The following is a 20,904-nucleotide window of genomic DNA, read 5'->3' as shown; positions in this document are numbered from 1 at the left end:
GGGTTGAAAAAAACGACTAAAATTCTCTCAACAAACAGGAAAAAATGTTTTTTTTTATTTTTCGTTATTGTTTGTAAAACACCGCCCAATTTTTGGTACTTTTGGGGTGCATAAAAGTTAATACTTTTTCAGTAGTTTTATTTTGGGAGAACAGCTAAATTTTCAGGGTTCTGTCTTATTTTTTGAAGACGCCAAATGTCCTGGCCCAGAGAAAAAGTCATTTTGGGGTGTTTTTTTGAATAAAAAAAGATGTATTTGAATTTACAGTGAGGAAAAATGTCTCACGCGTGATTTCATGGTGACTTCGCATCTGAATTCATCGTGAACTCATTTGTAGAGCATTTTTCTCCACTGTGAATTTATTGTGAATTCACCAATGTTATCTGGGAAGTTTTTGTGTTTACAAGGCATTTTCTAAGTGTTTTGGATCTTCAGATATTTAGGTACTTTAAGAGTGAATAAAAATTAATGATTTTTGAAGGGTTTGAGGCCTTTTTCAGTTGTTTTCTTTTGGGAGAACAGCCATATTTTCAGGCTTCTGTCTTATTTTTTAATGGCAAATAATCTAAAGTCTTGTTCAGTTCGTATTTCTGAATATTGTCTTTATCTCCCAGTCATTTTGGGAATTATGATTAAATGTTATGATTAATATTTTATTGAAGATTTTTTCCTGAGATAAACAATTGTGTATTTTTTCCCAAACTTACCTTGAGTTAGTAATTATGTAATAATAAAAAATTAGCAATCATAAATTAAATTAAGCATTTCCTCAAGTTCAAAAATATTGGTCTAATTTTCACGCAGCAGACAGTCCTAAATCACCCAGTAATTCGAAATATGGCCTGAATCAGATAACTCCAAGCCCAAAATTATCGAAATATAAACGTAATAGCTTCATTAACTCCAAACCCCTTATCCAATAAATAACTCCGCTTGACACTTATTACTCTTTTATGTTTCTGATATTAAATGAGGCAGAGCTTTCGTATTCCCTTCGCACAAGTGTGTTAAATAACACACTTTTCTGGCATAAATCACCCCAAATAAAACAACACTCCTGTTATTCACTATTTATTATAAAAATAACTGACACAGTCTCATTGAAATTAAGCTTCATTCACAAACATAATCGAGTGTTTTTATTTACAGTTGTAATAAAACTAATGATAAACATTATCAAATACAAATTTTATAAAAAGAACAACATGATGACTTAATTCGATTTATTTCACTATTTCACGAACGCTTCAGGCGGGATTAGTCCTTGTTTTTGCGCATCTGCGAACGCACTCAACGCTCGGGTAAAATCCCACTGGGTTTCTTCCAAACACCTGGCAGTAATCAAATTAGCCAAACGTAAATCCACATCTATATTTTACCTCCTTGACCACTCCAAATTCATGGTGGATTGTTCGGCCATTGCGGTGACCATCTGTTGCCTCGTGGAGTCGTCAATGGGCGCAGGGGTTGCCACAGGCGACGCCACCGGAGTCGGGGGCGGCGCCGAAACCACAGTCTTGAAAATATGCTAAAAAAATCACGAGTACAATACAACATTTTTTCTTCAAGTTATTAATCGACAAACCTTGGCTTGCTCGTCGGTGGCGTTTGTAATATGCAGTGTTTCATTCGAGATACAGAAACCTGAGCCTGCAGGTACTATAACGAGTGTTCTGAAAAAGGCTCGCGTCGGAGGCACTTTGTGTCCGCTTTTCAGTTCTTTGAACATCCCAGTGACCGTTAAAACGATCATTAATGGCTGAAGCAACGTTATCACCAACTTGACGAAACCAAAATTCGACTTACCGTAAAAACAACAAGATCAACCGTGAAACTGTGAATATCGTGTTTACTCCGAGGCATTTCTTGCAGAAATGAAACAACAGCCACTTGGCCCTGTTTCAGTAGTTTGTTTCTCCGATCCGGGTCTTGGACCTTTTGCAGATTCCTGCTATCAGTGGTGTACCAGTTTAGCCAACTGGCATTCTTGTCTCTGTGTCCGTACGGGTACGACATGGTCATTGAAAATAGGGCGCTTTCGTGATATGCTTGTAACAAGGGTTGGCGATTTTCCGAATCGAAAATTAGAAAATACTGTTCGAGGAATTGTCGAACTATTGATTCGCCCTCTTGGTTACATAAAAATGTTTGTTGGATTGGTGGTAAGTGGGTTTCTTCCTGAATGTCGAAACTTATGGGTGGGGGTAGATCGATTCCGTCCTTTGAATGGTTTTATGAAGAGGCGAACAAGCAAATTAAATAAACTTACCAGTTTCATTACTTTGGGGAAGCGTTTGCGGACTTCACTGCGGAAAGAGAAGAAGTCACCCGAAGGTGTTAACAATGGAGGTGGCAGATTTGCTCAGCATTTATGTTTAGATGAAAAACAAGAGGTTTTAGTCAAAATGGAATCAGACTGACAAATTGATCGAAATTTAAGCGAGTCAATGTGACAGAAAAGAGAAGCGTAAACTCAGAACGTGTGACTATTTTCGTAACGAACAAAACAAGAAAATTTAATGAAGATGTCTAGAATCTAATAAGAAATTTGTGACGATCAGGAAATCGAAGACGTTCTCCTTCGAGTACATTTAACTTGAATTGACAAAGATCTCAACACGTTAATACTTGAAAATCTCACGAGAACTATTCGCTACGTTTCAAGAATTCGGAATCAATCCGATTAGATTTCGGACAATGGAACATGCTTTGTTTCTTTTATAATCGTTTAGGATTTTATTCTAGTCTTGAAGCACAAAGTTCTGCAAAAAAGCCAGTCTATCTAATCCCCTAATGGTGCCACAGGATACTATTGTACTATACACCTGCTCCAATTTGGATGAAGCACCCTTAGGGACATCCCTTTTTCGTTTTTTATCTTTCATTTAGGGCGGATTTTACAATCGTAGGATTACTTTATCTAAGAAATAAATTTTGAAAAATACATTGTTATAACAATTGTAACCATAGTAATTATACTAGAAATAAATTATCTGGGGTTTATCTGACGATTATAAAATCCACCCTTGATGAAACGTTGAAACTCATTCAAGTATTTAAGCAAAAATAATTTATTATGTAAATATGTTGTAAATATTTTATTATGTAAATAAAAAAAGAAGAAATACTGCTTTATTTTGAATTTTTTTCTAGGAACGGAATTATAACTATGTTACAATTGTGAATTAGTGGGATAAACTCATTCAAGAAGTATTTGGGCGAAAAAAAAATTATTATGTAAATGAAAAAGAATAAATACAGCTTTATGCTGATTTTTTTTCTAGGAACGGAAATTGATTTAGTCACAAATTCTGAGTTAGTGATTTTTGTACCGTATTTTCAGCCACTTCTCATTTCCTAACACATTATTTATTTGAAAAAAAATAGGATACAATAGCTCCAGTATTTTGTGCCCTCTTCAGTTTAATTCAAAAACTTACGAAAATCTAATTTTGTACAAAGTGTTAAACAATCAAAATTTATTGAAGTTTGTTATTTTGGGAATTAAACCTCCGAGGAATTTTGCAACCGATCAGACAGTTGTTACACAATTTCAAAGTAAGACAAGCTTCGTAAATTTAAAACTAAAACAGCATTACACGATCAACAATTTATATTACTCCTGCATTAAACAACAAAACTAATAAATTTAGAATAAATCGCCACTGAAGAGCATATAATTTTTCAATTTTTTAACGGTATTATTTAGTATTTCTTTTCATTATTATGTCTTGTATCAATTCCATAAGATTACTACATAAAACAAAAAAATATAATAATTATTGTACTATGAGGAGTCATTGATTGTTTAAGGTGCAGAAAAACAAGACAATCTGCTTGATTTACAAGCATTTTTGCCAAATTACATACACATTTAAGTGTTCTGGTCCACTCCTTGTAGTTCTTCTGTCTTCTTAAACTAACTGCATTGTTTATGGACAGCAAAATCTTGCAATGCTTGTCCAGCTATCGCTTTACGAAGCTTCGTAACTGCTGTAAGGACGCACCTTTGAGAAACCTCCTCTCACTTTGATAATACAAAACAAAAATTATGTAATCCCATGGAAATGTTTGTATGTGATTTTTTTTTATTTTTATACACTTCAGTGACTTAATTATAGTCAAACAATAATATTAAAAGGTTGCCAAATGCAGAATTCAGCCACAATGCAACGAAGCCACATGTAATGCTACTTAAGTTTTAAACAAATTATCGCGAAAATTTGGGACTTTGAAATTTGCGTAACAACAAATTTCGTTAATAATTTTCAAGTACTTTTATTCCATTGTTGGCAGAAAACCTCTTTTTTATTCAAGTGACAATCTCCGATAACCAGTCACCCTCATATGCATTCACGTTCATAACATGATGACTACAAAAAATAAATTAGTTCAACATTACCCAATGTACGCCTCTTGGTCCTTGTATTTGTTGCATAATGGATTTCCATTTAAAACAATATCGACGATAGGTAGTCCAATAAAAGGGTCCAACATTGACAGATCCTTAAACTGAATCCCCAAATTTACAAAATCCCCGATTTTGGGCAACAACATTACCTTATTATTTCCTAGATGCAAAATTTTTAAATGGGGCAGTTTCTCATTGGTCTTCTTTAAATACGACAAGTTTGCTATTTTGTTATCGAATAAATTAATCGCTTCAATTTCTGGGATATTCTCCGCGATTATTTCCAAAACTGTTAGAAAAATGATCGGTTTGAACAGTACACAGAAATTGTCTTGTAGGTCAGGGTCGGCGTGGAATTTCGTTAAATCGAGCGCTTTATTAGCGGCATTGTACCGCTTAGCCATCGTTAATTTAATTTTCTCCTTCATCTCACTATTAACGTCAACATTTGGCATCCCATGACTGACCTTAATCAGCAATTTAAACCCGTCGGGCATTTGAATCTGGCGATCTAAATCGTACAGCTTTTCCGCGGCTTTAAACTCATCCATGTAAAAAGTGGCAGTTGTGCCGTTTACACTCCACTGGAGACAAAAAATCAGTCAAAAACCCTCACACAAACAAACCATTACCGTAATTGGCCACAAGGGCAAAGGTTGGATCCGCTCGAGCAGCGTCTTCAAGACGAACGCCTTCTCGTATTTATTCCCAAACGGCAACTAGCAAAACACGTGTAAAACCCCCAAAAAGCCTCACTTAATACACTTACTGTCACGCGGTACCAACCGAAGGGGCTCTCCAAAAGCCGCCGTTTCTTGTGATTGGGCACGGGCGAGTCCCCGCGACCGCCCCGTCTGCCTTTAAACTGCTTCCGGTTGAAGTTTCGCCCGCCCCCGGACGAGGCCCCCATGTCAATGTCTTCATCTTCCAGGTACGCCCTACTCGCCGCTGCCCAGTTTCTATTGTCCTTTTTATACTTGTTTGACTTGAAACTCACTTTGCGGGTCTCGCCACCGCCGCGAAAATCATGCTCTGGCAATTTACTGCGTTTTAAACGAATCGCGTGGAGTGTGCTGGGGACTTACCACTGTATTGGCTTCTCCACGACGGTTTGTTGTATTTTCCGCCCTTTGAGGCCATAGTAGCGTCTCAATTACTTACTAGCACTTAACTATAACTATTATTGTTTTTTTAATAATTTTTTTGAGCCTGATTTAACACCACTTCACTTTCGACAAGTAAACGCCATTGATACGCGCTGCCAACAAGGCGAGGCCAAATTCCCTGAGAAAATCACCGACTTTTGAATAGTAGAGTACAGGAAATTTGTAAGGTTCTGACTTGTTTTTTAAGACGCCAAATATTCTGGCCCAGAAGTAACATTTTATACTCTACTCTAGATTCACTTACAGGGTGATTCAATGAAATGCAATGGTGGGGAAAACATTTATTATAAAATTTCTCAACAAAACGTATAAATGCTTCAATCAACGTCCATCCTATTAACAGTAATGTCGGTGCGCTGGTTTAGAATCTTAACGGCCATTTTTGGGGTGAAGCTGACCACCCCAACCTCCTTGAGGGCTCTCCCGCGGGAGTCCTCAATACCTGTGGCCCCCTCAAGAGCCAAGAGAGTCTCTCGTAGTAGCAAAGCGGACCCTTTAGTTATATTTAAAAGATTGCAAGCTTCAATCAGTCTGCAACAGTTCTTATTTTCCACTTTACCGACTGAGTAAATAACTTACTGGACGAAATACGTTTCGGGCCTTTCGGTATATTGCGAAAATAACGGCAGTAAATTCCTTGTTACGTCATACTTTAACTGCAAAGCGCCTCCAGTGTTAAATCTATTATCAAGGACAAGATCCTCAAAGAGGTAATTATCTAATTGTTGCGCAACCGAGCGCCAAACTATCGTAAAAAGTTTCGAAGCTAGAGTTTTTTGCAGTTGGTGTAGTCGTTTAGCCACGATTTCGAAAATAGGGCAGGCTGTGGGTGTTAAAGACAGGCCTTTGATGTCTTTACCGACATTCATAGAGGACCACCTTTCCCTCCTGTAGGCTTTACCTTGTGACCTGACTTCCAACATGACATAATCTGATAAATTAAATAACAAGTCGCGTCTCATGTGCCTATAGAGTGATAAAGTTTCGGCAAAAACAGTTTCACCCTCAATATCCGTGGGGTCAAAGTCGTCCGAATCACTTGACGGGCTTGTGGGTGCTTTGTAGTCATTCAACTGGCTTTTGTAGTAGTATAAATTCAAATAGTGCTGAAACACTTGCATAAGTATAGATAGTGCCATTTGATTGGCTGAAAGTCTGCGTTCAGCCAATCAAATCGCACGGTTCGAGCCAGCCGTACCAACATTGCCCCCCAATCAACTAAAACATTCTCGATGTAATAGATCGTGTTAGCAATCGTGGGGATCTTCGATTCGACTATATTTTCATGTTCCGCGTTAACCAGTTGCAATAATCTTATTCTAAAATCATCCAGTAACTCTAACTGGAGGTCTAAGAACTGCAAGCGGTGGCCGGGTTGTGGCAATGCCTCGTAACGTTCCGTGATTGTCTGAAGAAGCGTTATAAAAGCATCGGCACATGTTGTTATTTTCAGCTCTTCAATATCGTAAGTTAGCGGCTCGAAAGGATCGACTGTGGCTGAGGACATCATCGCGTCCATTTTTTCCATAGCATCTGACAAAATATTATCAGAACAAATTATCTCCTAGGCGATTGGTCGCACAACCTCCTTCTTATTTTAAATTTAAATTTAAGGAGGCTGTGAACTCACGCCAACTCACATTTTTTCTCCATAGCCATCCACTTAATAATGATTTTAGCTTGAGTTAAAACGGCTAAAATACTCGGCTGCGTCGGTGGATAACTGTAGGTTTCACGCAATTCTTTATCAAAGCCAAGAGCTTCGTCAATAGAGTGCGAAAAAGTGAAATCGTCAAATTGTAAGTTAGGCAAATCAGAGTTTAGCTTCTCCACAGCCAACTGTACAAGGCCTCTGATGAATTCCAACTGTCAAACAAAATTTTATTATTAGAACTTAATCATAAAAAAAACAATTAAATAGAGAAAATTACTTTGGCGTCAATGTGGTGGAGCCCCAATTTATCAATCACCGGCTGAATCCACTTGACTAAAAATTCGGCATGGTCCCTGATCCATGTTAAAATCTGGGTAAAGTACCATTCGGGCTTATCAGGCCTGTTGGTCTGACGGGCGCCGTAGAAATGGTACAAAAACCGTTTCTTTAAGGGTTGGACTAGGAGCATAACTGGGAGACAAAGGGGTGGAAAATCGCTCAAAAGGGCCGAAGTTATCCTCGGATCAATTGTCTCACTTGGAAGTTCGATTTGGAGCAGATATTCTGCCACAATTTGTAGCTTCAGAATGCTGTTAGGAGAGGGCGTTTGTAGACTGAAGTTTGCACTAACGAATGGCCATTTGAGTGATTTCATTACGTCATCGAAATCTCTAAAATGTTAGATAAAGACTCGAATGATAAATCAGACCAGTTACTTTGCTAGTTTTTCCTTTAGTACGTTGTGCCAATAGTGTAGAGTGTCCTTGAGATAATTCCTCAAATTGCTACCTTGAAAATCAGTTAAATTACGGCTGATTTCGCACAAATTCGCAAAAATTGTGACGCACTGCTCATCGTCTTTTTTCTTAAATTCGCGTTCTAATTCGTCGCTAAAATTCGATTATTGCGAGGGGAAAAACTACAGTGTGACCAACCTCAAAAACTCAATTCTCTGTATGACTTTAAAGTACTGGAAGGTTGTTTGTAAGGCATTTAATTTATCAAGACGTTTCTGCACATCTCGCCTCACATCTTCAACTTCAACGAGATTTGCTTTAATTTCGTCAATAACATCGGTAGTTCTTTCCAAACAAAGATCAGTGTTTTGTGCCGCAATTTCCGCCTCTTTGACAACTTTACCAATCGAAGATGACTCATCGTTTAAATTTAACTAAAAATCACACTTTAAGGGGTGGGAACTTGGGGAGTTGCATTAAAAACCTGTCTTTCAATCTCAGACTTGTTTTGTTGCAATTGCTCATAGATCTTCTTACATTTTTCGTAATTTAATAAATCTTTACCGTACTTCTTATTCAGTTCATTAACTAATTCTTTTTTTGATTCCGATGTGGTCATTTTAAGGCGATGTGGCACATAACCTCAGTTATGACAATGGCCCAGAATCGACAAAATCGGTGCGTTTATCTAGCAATTAATACAGTAAATAATAAATCCCATAAGTTAATAAGTATTTTAGCACAATGTTGCATCAGATTCTAACACCTGTGGGCAAAGTACGATTAATTAAGTTAGACTCATAATTAAATTAAAAACATACGTTATATTTACAGACGTGCATCAAATCAATTAGTAGAAATCAAACATTACGCGTGTTTTTCAGCACTAAATAACCCAGACAAATTTAAATAAACTTCTTGACAGGTGGTTTAGTTGTAACCTCACTTCTATTTGGCATAACCTCACTTTTGACAATTTTCGGCCTTTTTTTATTTCAAAATTTCCGTGTAAAATTGAATTAAACACAATGTGTTGCTCCAACCCTGCGTTCTACATAAGTGTCTACGTTCTCGCTGTTAATCTATTCGGGCTATACCTTAGATTTGTGTACTTTCACAACTACTTTGAGTGCTTCGCTTGTCGAGAGCTGGATTTCAAGGACCAGGCCTACGATTACATTGTAGGTTGGTATAGACGCCCAGTTTTAACAAAATTACTCAAATTGAGACAGTCGGGAGCGGCTCAGCTGGAAGCATCGTCGCTCGAAGACTCGCCGAAAACCCCAGCGTTAAAGTTTTGCTAATTGAAGCTGGGGCTAGCGGAAATGGCATTTTGCAAATCCCGACTGTTAGTCTCATGCTACAAGACTCGGTTTTTGACTGGCAGTACCGAACGGTGCCCCAGAAACATGCCTGTTTGGGGCTTGACAAAAAAGTAAGTCATTGGCCCATGGGGAAGATTCTGGGGGGCACGGCGATGTTAAATAACATGATTTACGTCCGGGGACACCCCCAAGACTTCGCCGAGTGGTATAAAGATTCCTGTAATTTCAACTACACGATCGACGTTCTTCCCTACTTCAAAAAACTGGAAAGCAACGAAACTAACAAGCACAAATGTTCAGTTTTCGTGGAGGATATGCCGTTTAAGTCGAACTTGTCGGATTATTTTCTGCAAGCCGGGTTGTGTCTCGGCTTTGGCCTATCAGACGGGGTGAACTCAGAGCCTGGTACATACACTAGAACAGCGCTGTCCAGCTGGAGAACTTTTTGTGTTTTTTTTTTAAATTGTCGCAAAAAATTTAAAAATCAACAAACTAGGTCTGATTGTCAATTCTAAACAAACTGAACTAGTTATCTCACATAATTCTCAATGCCAGATGATTTTTGATTTAGAAACTCACTGACAATACCAAGTGATTTCGAACATTCCAACGACATTTTTTCCTTTTTGTGTGGAATTTATAATGTTATCATCTTTTTCTCAGCCATTTGTTTAGCTATATGACGAAACTTTCAAATGTCTCTAAGCAAAAAGAGTTAGTCCTGACATACGTGAATGAAAATAACATTTTTTTATAACTATCTAAATGAAATAACTGTATTTTTTGTATTTTCGGAAAATTATTTTGCAAAAGGCAAAAAGGCTCCAGTGGACAGCGCCGGCTCCCCCAGTTAGAGACCCAATTCATTAAAAAATTGTAGGTTTTTCGGCCACTAAAGTAACAATGCGTAACGGCCAGCGCTGGACGCCTTACCACCAATTAGAAAAAACCAAAAAACGCAATCTAGTCGTCATAACTAACTCTCTAGTCGAAAAAGTCCTCTTAAAATCCAACTACGAGGCCTACGGTGTGAAATACACCCACTTGGACGAAACCTACTACGTCCGTGCCACCAAGGGTGTGATTCTATCGGCCGGCGTGATCGGCTCCCCAAAAATCCTCATGTTATCGGGCATTGGCCCCAAAAAACACTTGGAGAAATTAAAAATAGCCCCCAGACTTGACCTACCAGTCGGCGACAACTTGCAAGACCACGTAACCACCGGACTGGACCTCATCACGCTGGAAGCGCCCCCCGACATGGGCCTGCAGCAAATGCTGTCGCCGTGGAGCGCTAGCAGGTATTTTCTGTGGGGGGAGGGCCCCTGGACCAGTCCAGGGTGCGAGAGTGTCGGGTTTTTCAACAGCGAGGACGGGAAAATCCCCGAGTTGCAGTTCATGATTCTGCCGTATGGGGCCGCCATTGACGGGGGCTCCTACTTAAGGGGGCTGGTGGGAATCGGGGAGAGACTCTGGGAGAGGTATTTTCGGCGAGTGAACGGCTCGACTATGACCGTGCTCCCGGTTGTTTTGCACCCGAAAAGTCGGGGGACCGTGAGGCTCAAAAGTAAAGACCCCAGAACGCCGCCTTTGATTGACCCGAATTATTTGGCGGAGGGGTACGATGTTGATATTCTTTTGGAGGGGATTGAGCTGGTTAAGGAGTTTTTGGAGACGCCGCCAATGCGCCGCCTGGGGGCTAAGCTGAACGCGGTCAAGTTCCCCGGTTGTGAGGGACTTGAGTTTGATACTAGACCCTATTGGGTGTGTTATGTCCGCCATTTTACGTTATCAAGTTACCACCCTGTTGGTACGTGCGCTTTGGGGCGCGTGATTGACGAGGGGTTTCAAGTCAAAGGCACCAATAAATTGTACGTTGTTGACGGGTCGGTTTTGCCCAGCTTGCCCAGCGGTAACCCCCAGGGGGCTATCATGATGATGGCGGAGCGCGCGGCTGAGATAATCAAGCACCACTGCTGGTTGAGTCAGAGGCGGTGCTGCTCGTCCGACGTGTTCCAAGACCAGTGCAGCTGTTACTAATTGTAATAATCGGTGGTTTTATTTAAACTACACCATACAGTTCACTTCTATTTGAATGGTAGAGTACAATCATATTGCTGCGTTTGAGCAAACTGTGTAAAATTACAAATATTGCAAAAGACTAGAATACAGTTTTTACAGTTTGTTCAAAATCTACACCTATTATTTGTTGTCCAAATACAAAAAATACCCTTTTGGTAAAGTAGAGATCTCAACTAAGCCTAGACCCTGACGGGTCGAACCAAAAATAATAAATAATACGAGTGTATAATACAAAGCCGGTCGCAGGACAGGCCCCTCTTGGGGACCCGCCAAGGACCGCCTGGACGGCTCCTCACTCTTAACAATATATTTAGTAAAATATTTATCCTCTAAAACTATCTCAGATATTGGACGGAAGAGTTTCAACTGTACAAAAATGACACACTGTGCTACACAAGAAGGCACAAACCACTCGTGTGCAAATGACATTGACAATTACAAAGAATCCAGCAACGAGTCGAGCATCTCCAATTGGCATTCGTCCCAGCCGTTGGTCGCCAGGAGCAGCCCGGTGAGCTCGTCCTCGGGCAGCAGCTGGTTGACCGGTTCGGTTATGACATTCTGGTTGGGCACCGGCGTGATGTCGTCGCTTTTCGCCTCTTTGTCCTTCTCGTCGTCCTCGTCGCAGTTTTCGATGTCGGTCTCGCCGCAGATCGAGATGTTCGAGAGGATGTTGTGTTTGCGTTCGCCGGTGCTTTGGGGCGGGCGGTACCGACGGGCCTTGCGGACGGGCTTATGGGGGGCGTCCCGGTTTCTGGGCACGCGGACTGTGAGGCTGGAGCGGCGTTTTGAGCGGCGCGATTCCTCCAGACGCTCCAGGTCCAGTTTCCAGAAGCCGCCCTTGCCGGGCTCGTCTTTCGAACGCGCCACTTTCACGAAGCATTTATTCAGGGAGAGGTTGTGGCGGATGGAGTTCTAGATGGGAAATTATTACTGCAGTCTATTGATTAGTTTTTATTATTTATGCATTTCGTTTGAGTGAAGTTGCGAAGCCAGAGATTCTAGGAATAATATAATGCAACCAATTTACCGAAATATTCAAAATAAATTTAGTACATAATATTCGTAAATTTTGCTGTCCCGTCCGTTATTGCAAACATACGAATGTTGGTCTTATTTTTTACGTCGTTAAAAAAGCAATATTGTTAAAGTCTTTAATAATTAAAACCTGTCTGAATAAAATTTTTAGAGTTATTTTCACACACAAGATTTTTTTTGTCCCGTCCGTTATATGTAAACAAAAACTAAATCAATCACAAGTCGTTACACATTGCCTTGTCCTTCGGTCTCGTGGTTCCAAAAGTTTCAACAGAATTTAAATTAACAGAATTTTCTTACGATTATTTAACAATAAAAAAGTCTTTTTTGTGCCCCGTCCGTTACCAATTTGTATTTAAAATTTTATAAATGTTGCTCTAATTGTAGGTTGCAAACATTTAAGCCTCTATTAAGAAAAATTAACTTGTACTGATACTGTTCATAAAAAATGAAAAAGTGTCCCGTCCGTTAAATGGAATGGTGTAAACAAGGGCGAAATTTAACGTTTTTCTTGATGTTTTAATAATTTCACTGAAGAAAGTGACAGAATTCTCAGCTTTTTAATTTACTAAAACGGAAGAGTTTTATTGAATTTGTATTGAAGTTGTATTGAAGACAACTTTTAGTAAAGTCAAAAAAAGCGGCAAAATTTTATCTTTTTCATCGAATTATTTCCTGGCTCTCTTAATTAGTTGACTAATTAAGAGAGGCCTAAACGAGGACCACAAAAGATTTTTCTAATTTACTTGACCAAATTTTAAATATTGCAATTTCTTGGTCCTCTAGCTTTCATAATAATTATTTATCGCTCTTGTAAAAGTGTGTTCTCGTTCATTTTTCTTCAGAATTGCTATTAATTTATTAAAAAATTCTAACAAAAAGGGTTTTAAGATATGTTTGAAAGTGAATTTAAAAAAAATTCCTAGTATCGTAACTTTTTTCTACCACTTTGTCACTATTTGTTTTAAGCCAGAAATATGTTCATACTTTTTGATGTTATTACATTATTGAATAAAAGGCATGCACATTTGGTTTTCTAATTTATTTGACTAAGGATCGGTTTATAAAGGCGTGATTAATTTAATCTGCAATTAAAAGCGTGATTAATTAGTCACGTGACCAAATTCAACCATTTTGATTGGTCCATTCGCGTTTTAAGAGCGCAATTAAATTTAATTCAGCTTTCAAAATTTTAAATAGTATTGCAATTTTTTTGTACATAATAATTTTTGCTCTAATAAAAGTGTGTTCTGGTTCATTTTTCTTCTATTAATAAAAAAATCTTAAAAAAAAAGGATTTAAGATGTCTTTTAAGCTGAAATCAAGTCAAAAAACAAATTTTAGCTGAATTTATAGCAATTTTGACTGCTAATAATTTGGTGATGGCTCAGATGATTAAAATACAAGAGGGTTTTTTTGTAACTTCTTTGAGAATATTTCAAATATTGTTACTTTTTTCTACCAATTCTTATCACTACTTGTTTTAAGTCAGAATGTGTTTATCTGTAGTACATTATTGAGAAAAAAATGTACAATTGGTTTCATAAAAAAAGGAACAATAACACTTTAACACTGATTTTCATAGAAAGGTACGGAATTCTTGTGGCTGTATTTAAATTATGTAGTGGTACATTTAAAAAAAAACACATAAATCAGTTACTTTTGTAGTTACCACTTCTATTTGTTACACCATTTTCCAGTAACAAATGCTGTTGGTACAAATAGAGATTTTTAGAAAATATTTATTAAAAATTCAAAAATTTCGACTGTTAGAACAACGAGGTATAATTTTTAAATTAATTATGTTTTGACTTTCATAAGCGCGTATTGTGTAATGAAACCGCTAAATATAACCAATAAAAAAATTATATTAAATTCTAACAGCTTGTTAAAAAGTTATAGAATTAATTGTCAATTATTTAAAAATTTCATCCTCTCTAAAGTAACCAAGTAAATATTTACCTAATTTTAAGGTTTGCGAACATGTCACTTTTATATCAGTTGAATTTTTATCATTTCCTAATTTATTGTTTCTCATACTTGTTATTACGTTAAAATATTTCTCTATAATAACACATTAAAAAAACTTTTCTGCACCGTTTCCAAATGTATTTCGGAAATGCTAGATTTGATACATTTTAAAAAATTATATTTTTTACCAAAAACTTGTAAAAATAATTTTCCGGCCTCGACTTACCTGCCAGCTCGGATGAGCTTTCCTGTAGTACAAAAAATTCTCCCTAATCCAGTGATAAATCGCCGACAGCGTCATCTTATTCCCGTTCTTCCCCATCGCCATACAAATGAGCGTCGCGTAGGAAAACGGCGGCTTCTTATCCCCATTTTTCTTATAATAGTTGATATTAATCGTCAAGTCCTCCTGGTTCGACCCGGACGTCTTCTTCTTGGGCTTGGGCGAGACCGGCGGCGTCGGCAAATTGGGCACTGCCATGATATTCGTAATGTTGTGCAACCAATTCAGACTCGTCAGGTCCGTCTCGCTCAAGTCCTCGTTCTCGCTTTTGGGGCTGAGGACGGCGGGGTCGTCCGGCTGTTTGGACGTCGAAGGGCTGACGTCCAGGTAACTGGTTTCGAGGTTTTGCAGGATGTCCTCGTTGACGATGTACTCCGTGTTGACGATTCCGTCCTCCCCCCTGTACTGGATTTTGACGATCTGGTTTTCCGGGATGCTGATCACGTTGCTGGAGTCGATCTCGATGCAGTTTTGGACGCCTTCGGGCAGAAACTCCGATTGAGCTAAGTGGACGATGTCCATCTTGTCTTTTGAGCACGGATAGAGCGGGTTTTTCTCTTCGCTGATCTCCATTTCGAGCTTTTTGCGCACTTCCAGTTTCATTTTGAGCTTCGTTGAGCAAATCGGGACGGATTTAGGTACCGGGGATCACATTTTTGCTTTGGTTTTCTTCTTCACCATGCTGCGGGGAGAGAAAGTCGGTTAGCACTTGCCGCCACCGCGGAAGGGTGTCGGAAAATGTGGAAAATCGGTCGATTCGACCGCCGTGACGTCATCAAATGACCACCACTGTCTGCGATCAATAATTTTCCGTTGGGGAAGGGGAGGCCAACATCCCCTTTTAATGGACATTTGCTATCTCAATCGCTCATCGACGATCAAATCGGGGAAAAACTACGCATCTAATAATTGCACGGTCGAATTACGAAATTGTCCGGTTTTTTTTGGTCGGGGGTGAAGTTTTTACGACCCTTTACTTCGCACCTGTCCGCTTTCCCAGCGAATGTCTGACTCGACGGTATCGATACGCCAATAAGTTTGATTGGATTTTGCTTAAGTGACGGTTAATGCGACAGGAAAAAATTATTCATGGACGGGGGATGGGGTGTAAGACCGATTAATAGATCGCAGGAAAGCGCTTTGTGGAGAATATTAAGGCCGGCTTTTTGTTACGCTTTAAAGGGTCGCATTGTGCGACGTTTTAATTTTTTTTTGGCTGTTCTAGAAAAAACACTAAAACTGGGTGGTTTCTGTTCGTTATTTTATGCAGAAACCAGTTTGTCTTACAAAAATTGTATCAGGTGCGAGTTTAAATTGTTTTTCTCTTTGAGAAAAAAATTAAATGAAAATTTATTTCCTAACGACTTAATTTGTTAAAAAATGAAAAAAAAAAAAAACAATCTAGGTGATTATAAAAAATTGTTTCCTCAGAAAACAAATTATTACCAGAAAAAAATGTTCATCTAAAAGCTTCTTTAATATTTAATTAAGAATGTGGGCGTATGACGGCAGCTTTTCTTTTTGGCATTTTGTTTTCTATTCACTTCCATTTTTCTTCCTACAAGTAAGTATTGTATAGGGTTTGTGATTTCTCGAATTTTTTTTTTCTCGAAGCTTCAAGAAATTTATATAATTTAAAAAAAAAACCGAAAATTGTTAGTCAGATGCAAAATAAAATAAAGCTTATTAATAATTAGTAATCATCAACTGTATATTATTACTATTTTATTGTATTTTGTTTAAATTAAAATTTGAATTACTTTAGATATTTTTTAACAAAACCAAAACTATGATCGTTGGGCAAGAGAAATCTAAATAACTACTCAACTTGACTTATATTCGAATATTTCTGAGATTTATATTTAAATATTTAAATGGTCAAAAAATTGCAGTGCCAACAATGTTTACGACTTTTGAACGCTTTATTTTTTTTTATCATTTTTTTCAATCTGAGTATGTTTTTTGTGCCTTTTTTTGCTTTTTTGACGAACTAACCTCAGAACTACGGAGATCTAAAGGTTACGATAGGAAACTACGTACAAATAAAACGTTCCCGTACTTGATAGTTCCGTTAATGTCGCCAGAGAGCGCAGTTGTTCCATTACCGTCCAAGTTTTCAGAGAATGAATTTAAAAAAATGGTTGTATTTGTATAAGAGTTAACACATAACAAACAAAAAATACCGGCAGAAAGGGCGTTAAATCTCGTTAAAGTAGTAAGACATAAAAATAATGCAAAAAAATTATCGTAATCTATATTTAAAAAAATTTCAAACACTCTGCCCTATATTTTTCAAAACACTGCGAATACGGTAGCAGTTGCAAGAAAAATGTTAGAAAGAAAGTTGTAGAGAATTAAATTTCTCACAAAAAAGTCTGAACCATATCCCGATCTTCAACCATTTAGGCCCCAAAAGACCTTCAAGCGACGGATTTGCTTCATTTCATCGGTGACCAAGTAATGGAAAGTTAATTTATATACAAACCATTTAAGGTAGGAATAAAGTGCTACCGATTTTTTTTTAGAAAATTTATTTTTTTTTAATTTTGTTCCGTATATTCAACCCTATAAAAATATAAAGTGGAACGCAAATTGATAATTTTTGCACAACGTCGCCTATCTATCAAAACACCGGGAATACGGTTACAAGTATAAGAAACAAAATTATTTATTAAATAGAAATATGGTGTCGCGGATTTTTTTGTAGAAAATTTAATTCTCTAAAAATTTTTTTTTATATTTAATCGTATTTACAGCGTTTGCAAAAATAAGGTGGAACGCAAATTGATAATTTGCCTATTTATCAAAACGCCGGGAATACGGTTACAAGTACGAAACACAAAATTGTATTTAAATATTGATTAATTCAGGAAAACTGTAATTAATTTGCTTCAAATTCCCGAATTTTAAAGTGGGACATATGTTATACCAAGTGCTCTAAGACAAAAATGGGCATAAATCAGCTCAGAGAATATTAAAAATTAGCTGCTTGACACGCAAATAAGTAATAAAAGCTTCAGTGAGCAACAGGACGTCCTAGAAAACCTTTCTATCTTTTTTACTGTATTAATTGTGTTTAACAAAAGGAGACAACTAGAAAACCTTTCTTGTGGGGCGTTTCGTACATTCCATGCCTATTTCCCAATGCAATAATTTAGTATTTGGTAATATGTACACTTCCTGTGAAATTCTATAGACAGTATTGATTTTTACAAGAAGTAGCACTCGCCTAGCAAATGTAATATCTATAATTTTGTCGATTGCGGAAGGTGTCAGATTGGCAACCGTGTCACCGTTTTGGGATTCCCACAAATTTCTTTTTTAAATGTCTTATCTTCGATCGATACCAACGACCAGATTTGTAGCCAATTAAATATTTACCCGCTTTGTGGAAATCGTCTAATTTTAAAAATCACCCTCACAATTAACGCCACGTATTCGTGCAGCGAAGCTTAATATCCCTCGGGTCCAATTCAAGTCATAAACGCTTTCCCACACGTAAATCCAGAAATTTCCCACTATTCACGTCCAGCGCCAACAAAGCGAATAATAGGGGATGCCCCAATTTGGGCGCCAAATTGGCAATTGATTTTATCGAGCGCCGTGTTTAGCAATTCATCGTTGAGCTGCTTGTTTGGACAGTTCCAAGAACGTTTTGACGAAATCGAGGGTGAAATGCCACTAGACGGCGAGCGCACGCGATGGACATTGTGGATTTTTCACCCCTTGGCGGGGGCGCATTATGTGTTTGCTCACGCCTTTAATATTCATCAAGTAGCACTCGATTTTTTCGAAATCACTACCAACTCGCAAATACTTACAAGTCAGGCAGGGGGCATTTTGAGACACTTTTTCAAATTTTGAAGGCACTGAACATTACCGCAGAGTTGGTGCACTCGAGTTCGCGGTTCGAACCGAAACGCCGACTTTCAACCGGACATTGCGCCCTCGCCTTCCATCGGCACAGGCGGAAACCGACGAAACAGCCTTTCCGAATAATTAATTATTTACGGGGTAATAAATTAGCCTGCCGATTTTTTAATTCCGCCTAATTTGTTTATTCGGGACACTTGTTTATGAGCTGTGGTTGAAAAGGAATTAAAACCGGGCGGGGGGTCCCCGAAAGCCAACAGGGTGGGAGTTTGGGGATTCACAAAAGTCTAGCACACAATTTACCCAAAATGAAAATAATGACTCACCGTTTGTCAAGTTGTCAAAATAAAAGGCACTTAATCCTTGTCACTTTTCAAAATTTCGTTATTCAATTCAAAAATATTTTTGATTATGCAGACTGTCCCAAAAAAGTATGACGTCATAATAATATTTTTTTAGTGCCATGTTATTATTTTTTGTGTTCGTTACAATACCTTTTTTAAATCGGGTTAGAGTTTACAGTTAAAAAAATAAAAATTAAAAAAATCGGTTTTACACCTTTAGGGCTTTGTTAAAATTTAATTCGTTGTTAAAAGTTAACAACGCGAATAGACCAATCAAATTTGTTCAATTGGGTCACGTGATCAGTTAATCACGCATTTAATGGCAGATTAACTTAATGACGCTTCTATAAACCGACCCTTAGTTTTAAAAATTAATAAAAAGTAGAAACAGTGCTTTTTTTTGTTACAACCAAAAATAAAATAATAATAATAATAAAAATAATAAAATAATAATAATAATAATAATAATAATAATAATAATAATAATAATAAGGGTAATTATTATTGATAATATCAATTAGTTCAGTGTAATATTTTGTCTAGTGGTATTACATACCTCAAATTCATCAAAATAAAAAACAATTAGTAGAATAATATCAATCTTAACCTGGAATTTCAGCTGTTACGGACTTGAGTCTTCAACAACTGACTTTTCGTTTATTATTAATTTAAAATACAAATATGAACAAATGTATATCAAAATTATAATAGTGTTTGTAATAGATAACAAGTATTAAGAAGAAAATGAAATTATGATGAATTTCTAAATGTGTTTTAAATGCCTATACTTGTTTGAAAGAACAAAATAAAGTGAAATAGAAAGAAATGTATCTATATTATGGATTTTAAATAAAATAGCAAAGTTTTTGAAGCCTTAAAAAATATAATATCTATTTCAAGAAAAAATAACAGTTTTAAACAAATTTTAAGAATATAGTTATGTAGATAGATTTTCACTTCGTCTGGAGATAATTCTATGTTGTTAGGACATACAGTTATACAATAAAAAATTGATTATTTATCATTATTATTATTATTATTTTATTTTCAACGTTGTTTGTACAGCAGGATCCTCTGATAATTCTTTGATATTCTGTATAAGTACATTTATCTCATTAAAGTATTTGCATTTTAAATAGTAACCTTTAAAAACAGTGTATATTTGCTAAAAAAATGATGTGTACTGAAGGGGCCTTATTAGCAGTGACGTAATAAATAAATAAAAGAATAAATAAACAAAATGAAATTGGTAAACTAAAAAAAACCGGAAGAGAAATAATAGAAAATAAAGCAAAAAGAAAATAACGAAAAGCAAAAGGGATCTTAGAAAAAAAACTAGAGGTCAGTAAAATTGTTCACTGAGAGTTTTTTTTAAGCAAATGATAAGAATTGTATAACTTTATCGTATTGTAAGAGGGTGATCTTTCATTCATAGATGTTTTACTCAACATATTTTAGTTGGAATACCTATAACATTTTAAAGGCAATGTAAGATACTTATTGTAAAATATAATACTTTTAGAAAATAAGAAAATTTCATTTAAATCGTGATTAATAAAATTGCAAGCTCGTTCACCATCATGGGGATCCAAATGATAAAATACGGATTCTAATATTTCTGCTCCGTAGGTATATATAAATAGAAGCGGTCCCAAAACTGAGCCTTGTGGAGCACCGTAACAGTTCCACAATTTTTTTCATATCCTGTTTATTTATTTTAATTTTTTTATAACAGAAATATTATGGGCAAATCTCAATTTTTTGGGGCCAGGTGCCCCCATCTTGCTCAAGGCCGCCAAAAATGTTCGTTTTTCCGCACAAGGTGCGTCTCCAATATATCGCTCGAACTATTACCGTATTTCCTCTCTTTCATTCCGCATCGGTGATTTTCACTATGAGGGTGAAATAGTTATATAATTTTATCAGGCGACACCTGGCACTGCCTACACCTGGCTCTTTTTGTCTTGGAGGTGATAAACCCATAGGGGTCTGGTACTGTTACACCAATAAATAATGCGCC

General features: G+C 37.1%; 4 protein-coding genes across 5 annotated transcripts; 1 reads left to right on the top strand and 3 right to left on the bottom strand.

Moving 5' to 3' along the window:
• Window positions 1-1,058: 1,058 nt before the first annotated feature.
• On the bottom strand, window positions 1,059-5,688 carry LOC656618 (nuclear RNA export factor 1). The gene is made up of 10 exons (XM_963133.5): window positions 5,497-5,688; window positions 5,181-5,443; window positions 5,044-5,130; window positions 4,561-4,995; window positions 4,403-4,512; window positions 2,270-2,306; window positions 1,807-2,220; window positions 1,586-1,759; window positions 1,380-1,528; window positions 1,059-1,331 (listed from the first exon to the last, which is right to left on the bottom strand). The coding sequence occupies exons 1-10, from the start codon at window positions 5,549-5,551 to the stop codon at window positions 1,232-1,234; spliced, it is 1,824 nt and encodes a 607-aa protein (XP_968226.1). The 5' UTR covers window positions 5,552-5,688; the 3' UTR covers window positions 1,059-1,231.
• Window positions 5,689-5,845: 157 nt separating this feature from the next.
• Rint1 (RAD50 interactor 1) lies at window positions 5,846-8,587 on the bottom strand. Its single transcript, XM_963208.4, has 8 exons — window positions 8,453-8,587; window positions 8,167-8,402; window positions 7,948-8,121; window positions 7,509-7,902; window positions 7,218-7,443; window positions 6,776-7,110; window positions 6,157-6,683; window positions 5,846-6,108 (listed from the first exon to the last, which is right to left on the bottom strand). The coding sequence occupies exons 1-8, from the start codon at window positions 8,585-8,587 to the stop codon at window positions 5,895-5,897; spliced, it is 2,241 nt and encodes a 746-aa protein (XP_968301.2). The 3' UTR covers window positions 5,846-5,894.
• A 409-nt stretch (window positions 8,588-8,996) lies between these two features.
• On the top strand, window positions 8,997-11,489 carry LOC656781 (alcohol dehydrogenase [acceptor]). 2 transcript variants are annotated; one of them, XM_008198700.3, is made up of 3 exons: window positions 8,997-9,153; window positions 9,201-9,698; window positions 10,174-11,489. In XM_008198700.3, exons 1-3 carry the CDS (start codon window positions 8,997-8,999, stop codon window positions 11,331-11,333), a joined length of 1,815 nt encoding a protein of 604 aa, XP_008196922.2. In that variant the 3' UTR covers window positions 11,334-11,489. The 2 variants fall into 2 exon arrangements, with proteins under 2 accessions (XP_008196922.2, XP_008196923.2); XM_008198701.3 differs by having other exon boundaries at window positions 9,008-9,149.
• On the bottom strand, window positions 11,369-15,270 carry LOC103314004 (forkhead box protein N2). The gene is made up of 2 exons (XM_015982699.2): window positions 14,611-15,270; window positions 11,369-12,290 (listed from the first exon to the last, which is right to left on the bottom strand). Exons 1-2 carry the CDS (start codon window positions 15,268-15,270, stop codon window positions 11,811-11,813), a joined length of 1,140 nt encoding a protein of 379 aa, XP_015838185.2. The 3' UTR covers window positions 11,369-11,810.
• Between the last annotated feature and the right edge of the window lie 5,634 nt (window positions 15,271-20,904).

The sequence above is a fragment of the Tribolium castaneum genome, chromosome 6, assembly GCF_031307605.1.
Source record: "Tribolium castaneum strain GA2 chromosome 6, icTriCast1.1, whole genome shotgun sequence".
Taxonomy (NCBI): domain Eukaryota; kingdom Metazoa; phylum Arthropoda; class Insecta; order Coleoptera; family Tenebrionidae; genus Tribolium; species Tribolium castaneum.
This window is presented reverse-complemented; position numbering and strand designations above follow the sequence as displayed.

Bases quoted from the DNA above. Each gene is read 5' to 3' on its own strand.
- LOC656618 (XM_963133.5), bottom strand. From the start codon at position 5,551: ATGGCCTCAAAGGGCGGAAAATACAACAAACCGTCGTGGAGAAGCCAA. The intron at 5,131-5,180 runs GTAAGTGTATTA...GTGTTTTGCTAG, and splicing joins TCGGTTGGTACCGCGTGACA to TTGCCGTTTGGGAATAAATA. The intron at 4,996-5,043 runs GTAATGGTTTGT...TTTTGTCTCCAG, and splicing joins TGCCCTTGTGGCCAATTACG to TGGAGTGTAAACGGCACAAC.
- Rint1 (XM_963208.4), bottom strand. From the start codon at position 8,587: ATGACCACATCGGAATCAAAAAAAGAATTAGTTAATGAACTGAATAAG. The intron at 7,444-7,508 runs GTAATTTTCTCT...TTTGTTTGACAG, and splicing joins TCCACCACATTGACGCCAAA to TTGGAATTCATCAGAGGCCT. The intron at 6,684-6,775 runs GTACGGCTGGCT...CAAGTGTTTCAG, and splicing joins TTGATTGGGGGGCAATGTTG to CACTATTTGAATTTATACTA.
- LOC656781 (XM_008198700.3), top strand. From the start codon at position 8,997: ATGTGTTGCTCCAACCCTGCGTTCTACATAAGTGTCTACGTTCTCGCT. The intron at 9,154-9,200 runs GTTGGTATAGAC...AAATTGAGACAG, and splicing joins GGCCTACGATTACATTGTAG to TCGGGAGCGGCTCAGCTGGA. The intron at 9,699-10,173 runs GTACATACACTA...AAAAAATTGTAG, and splicing joins CGGGGTGAACTCAGAGCCTG to GTTTTTCGGCCACTAAAGTA.
- LOC103314004 (XM_015982699.2), bottom strand. From the start codon at position 15,270: ATGAAACTGGAAGTGCGCAAAAAGCTCGAAATGGAGATCAGCGAAGAG. The intron at 12,291-14,610 runs GTAAGTCGAGGC...TTTCCCATCTAG, and splicing joins AAGCTCATCCGAGCTGGCAG to AACTCCATCCGCCACAACCT.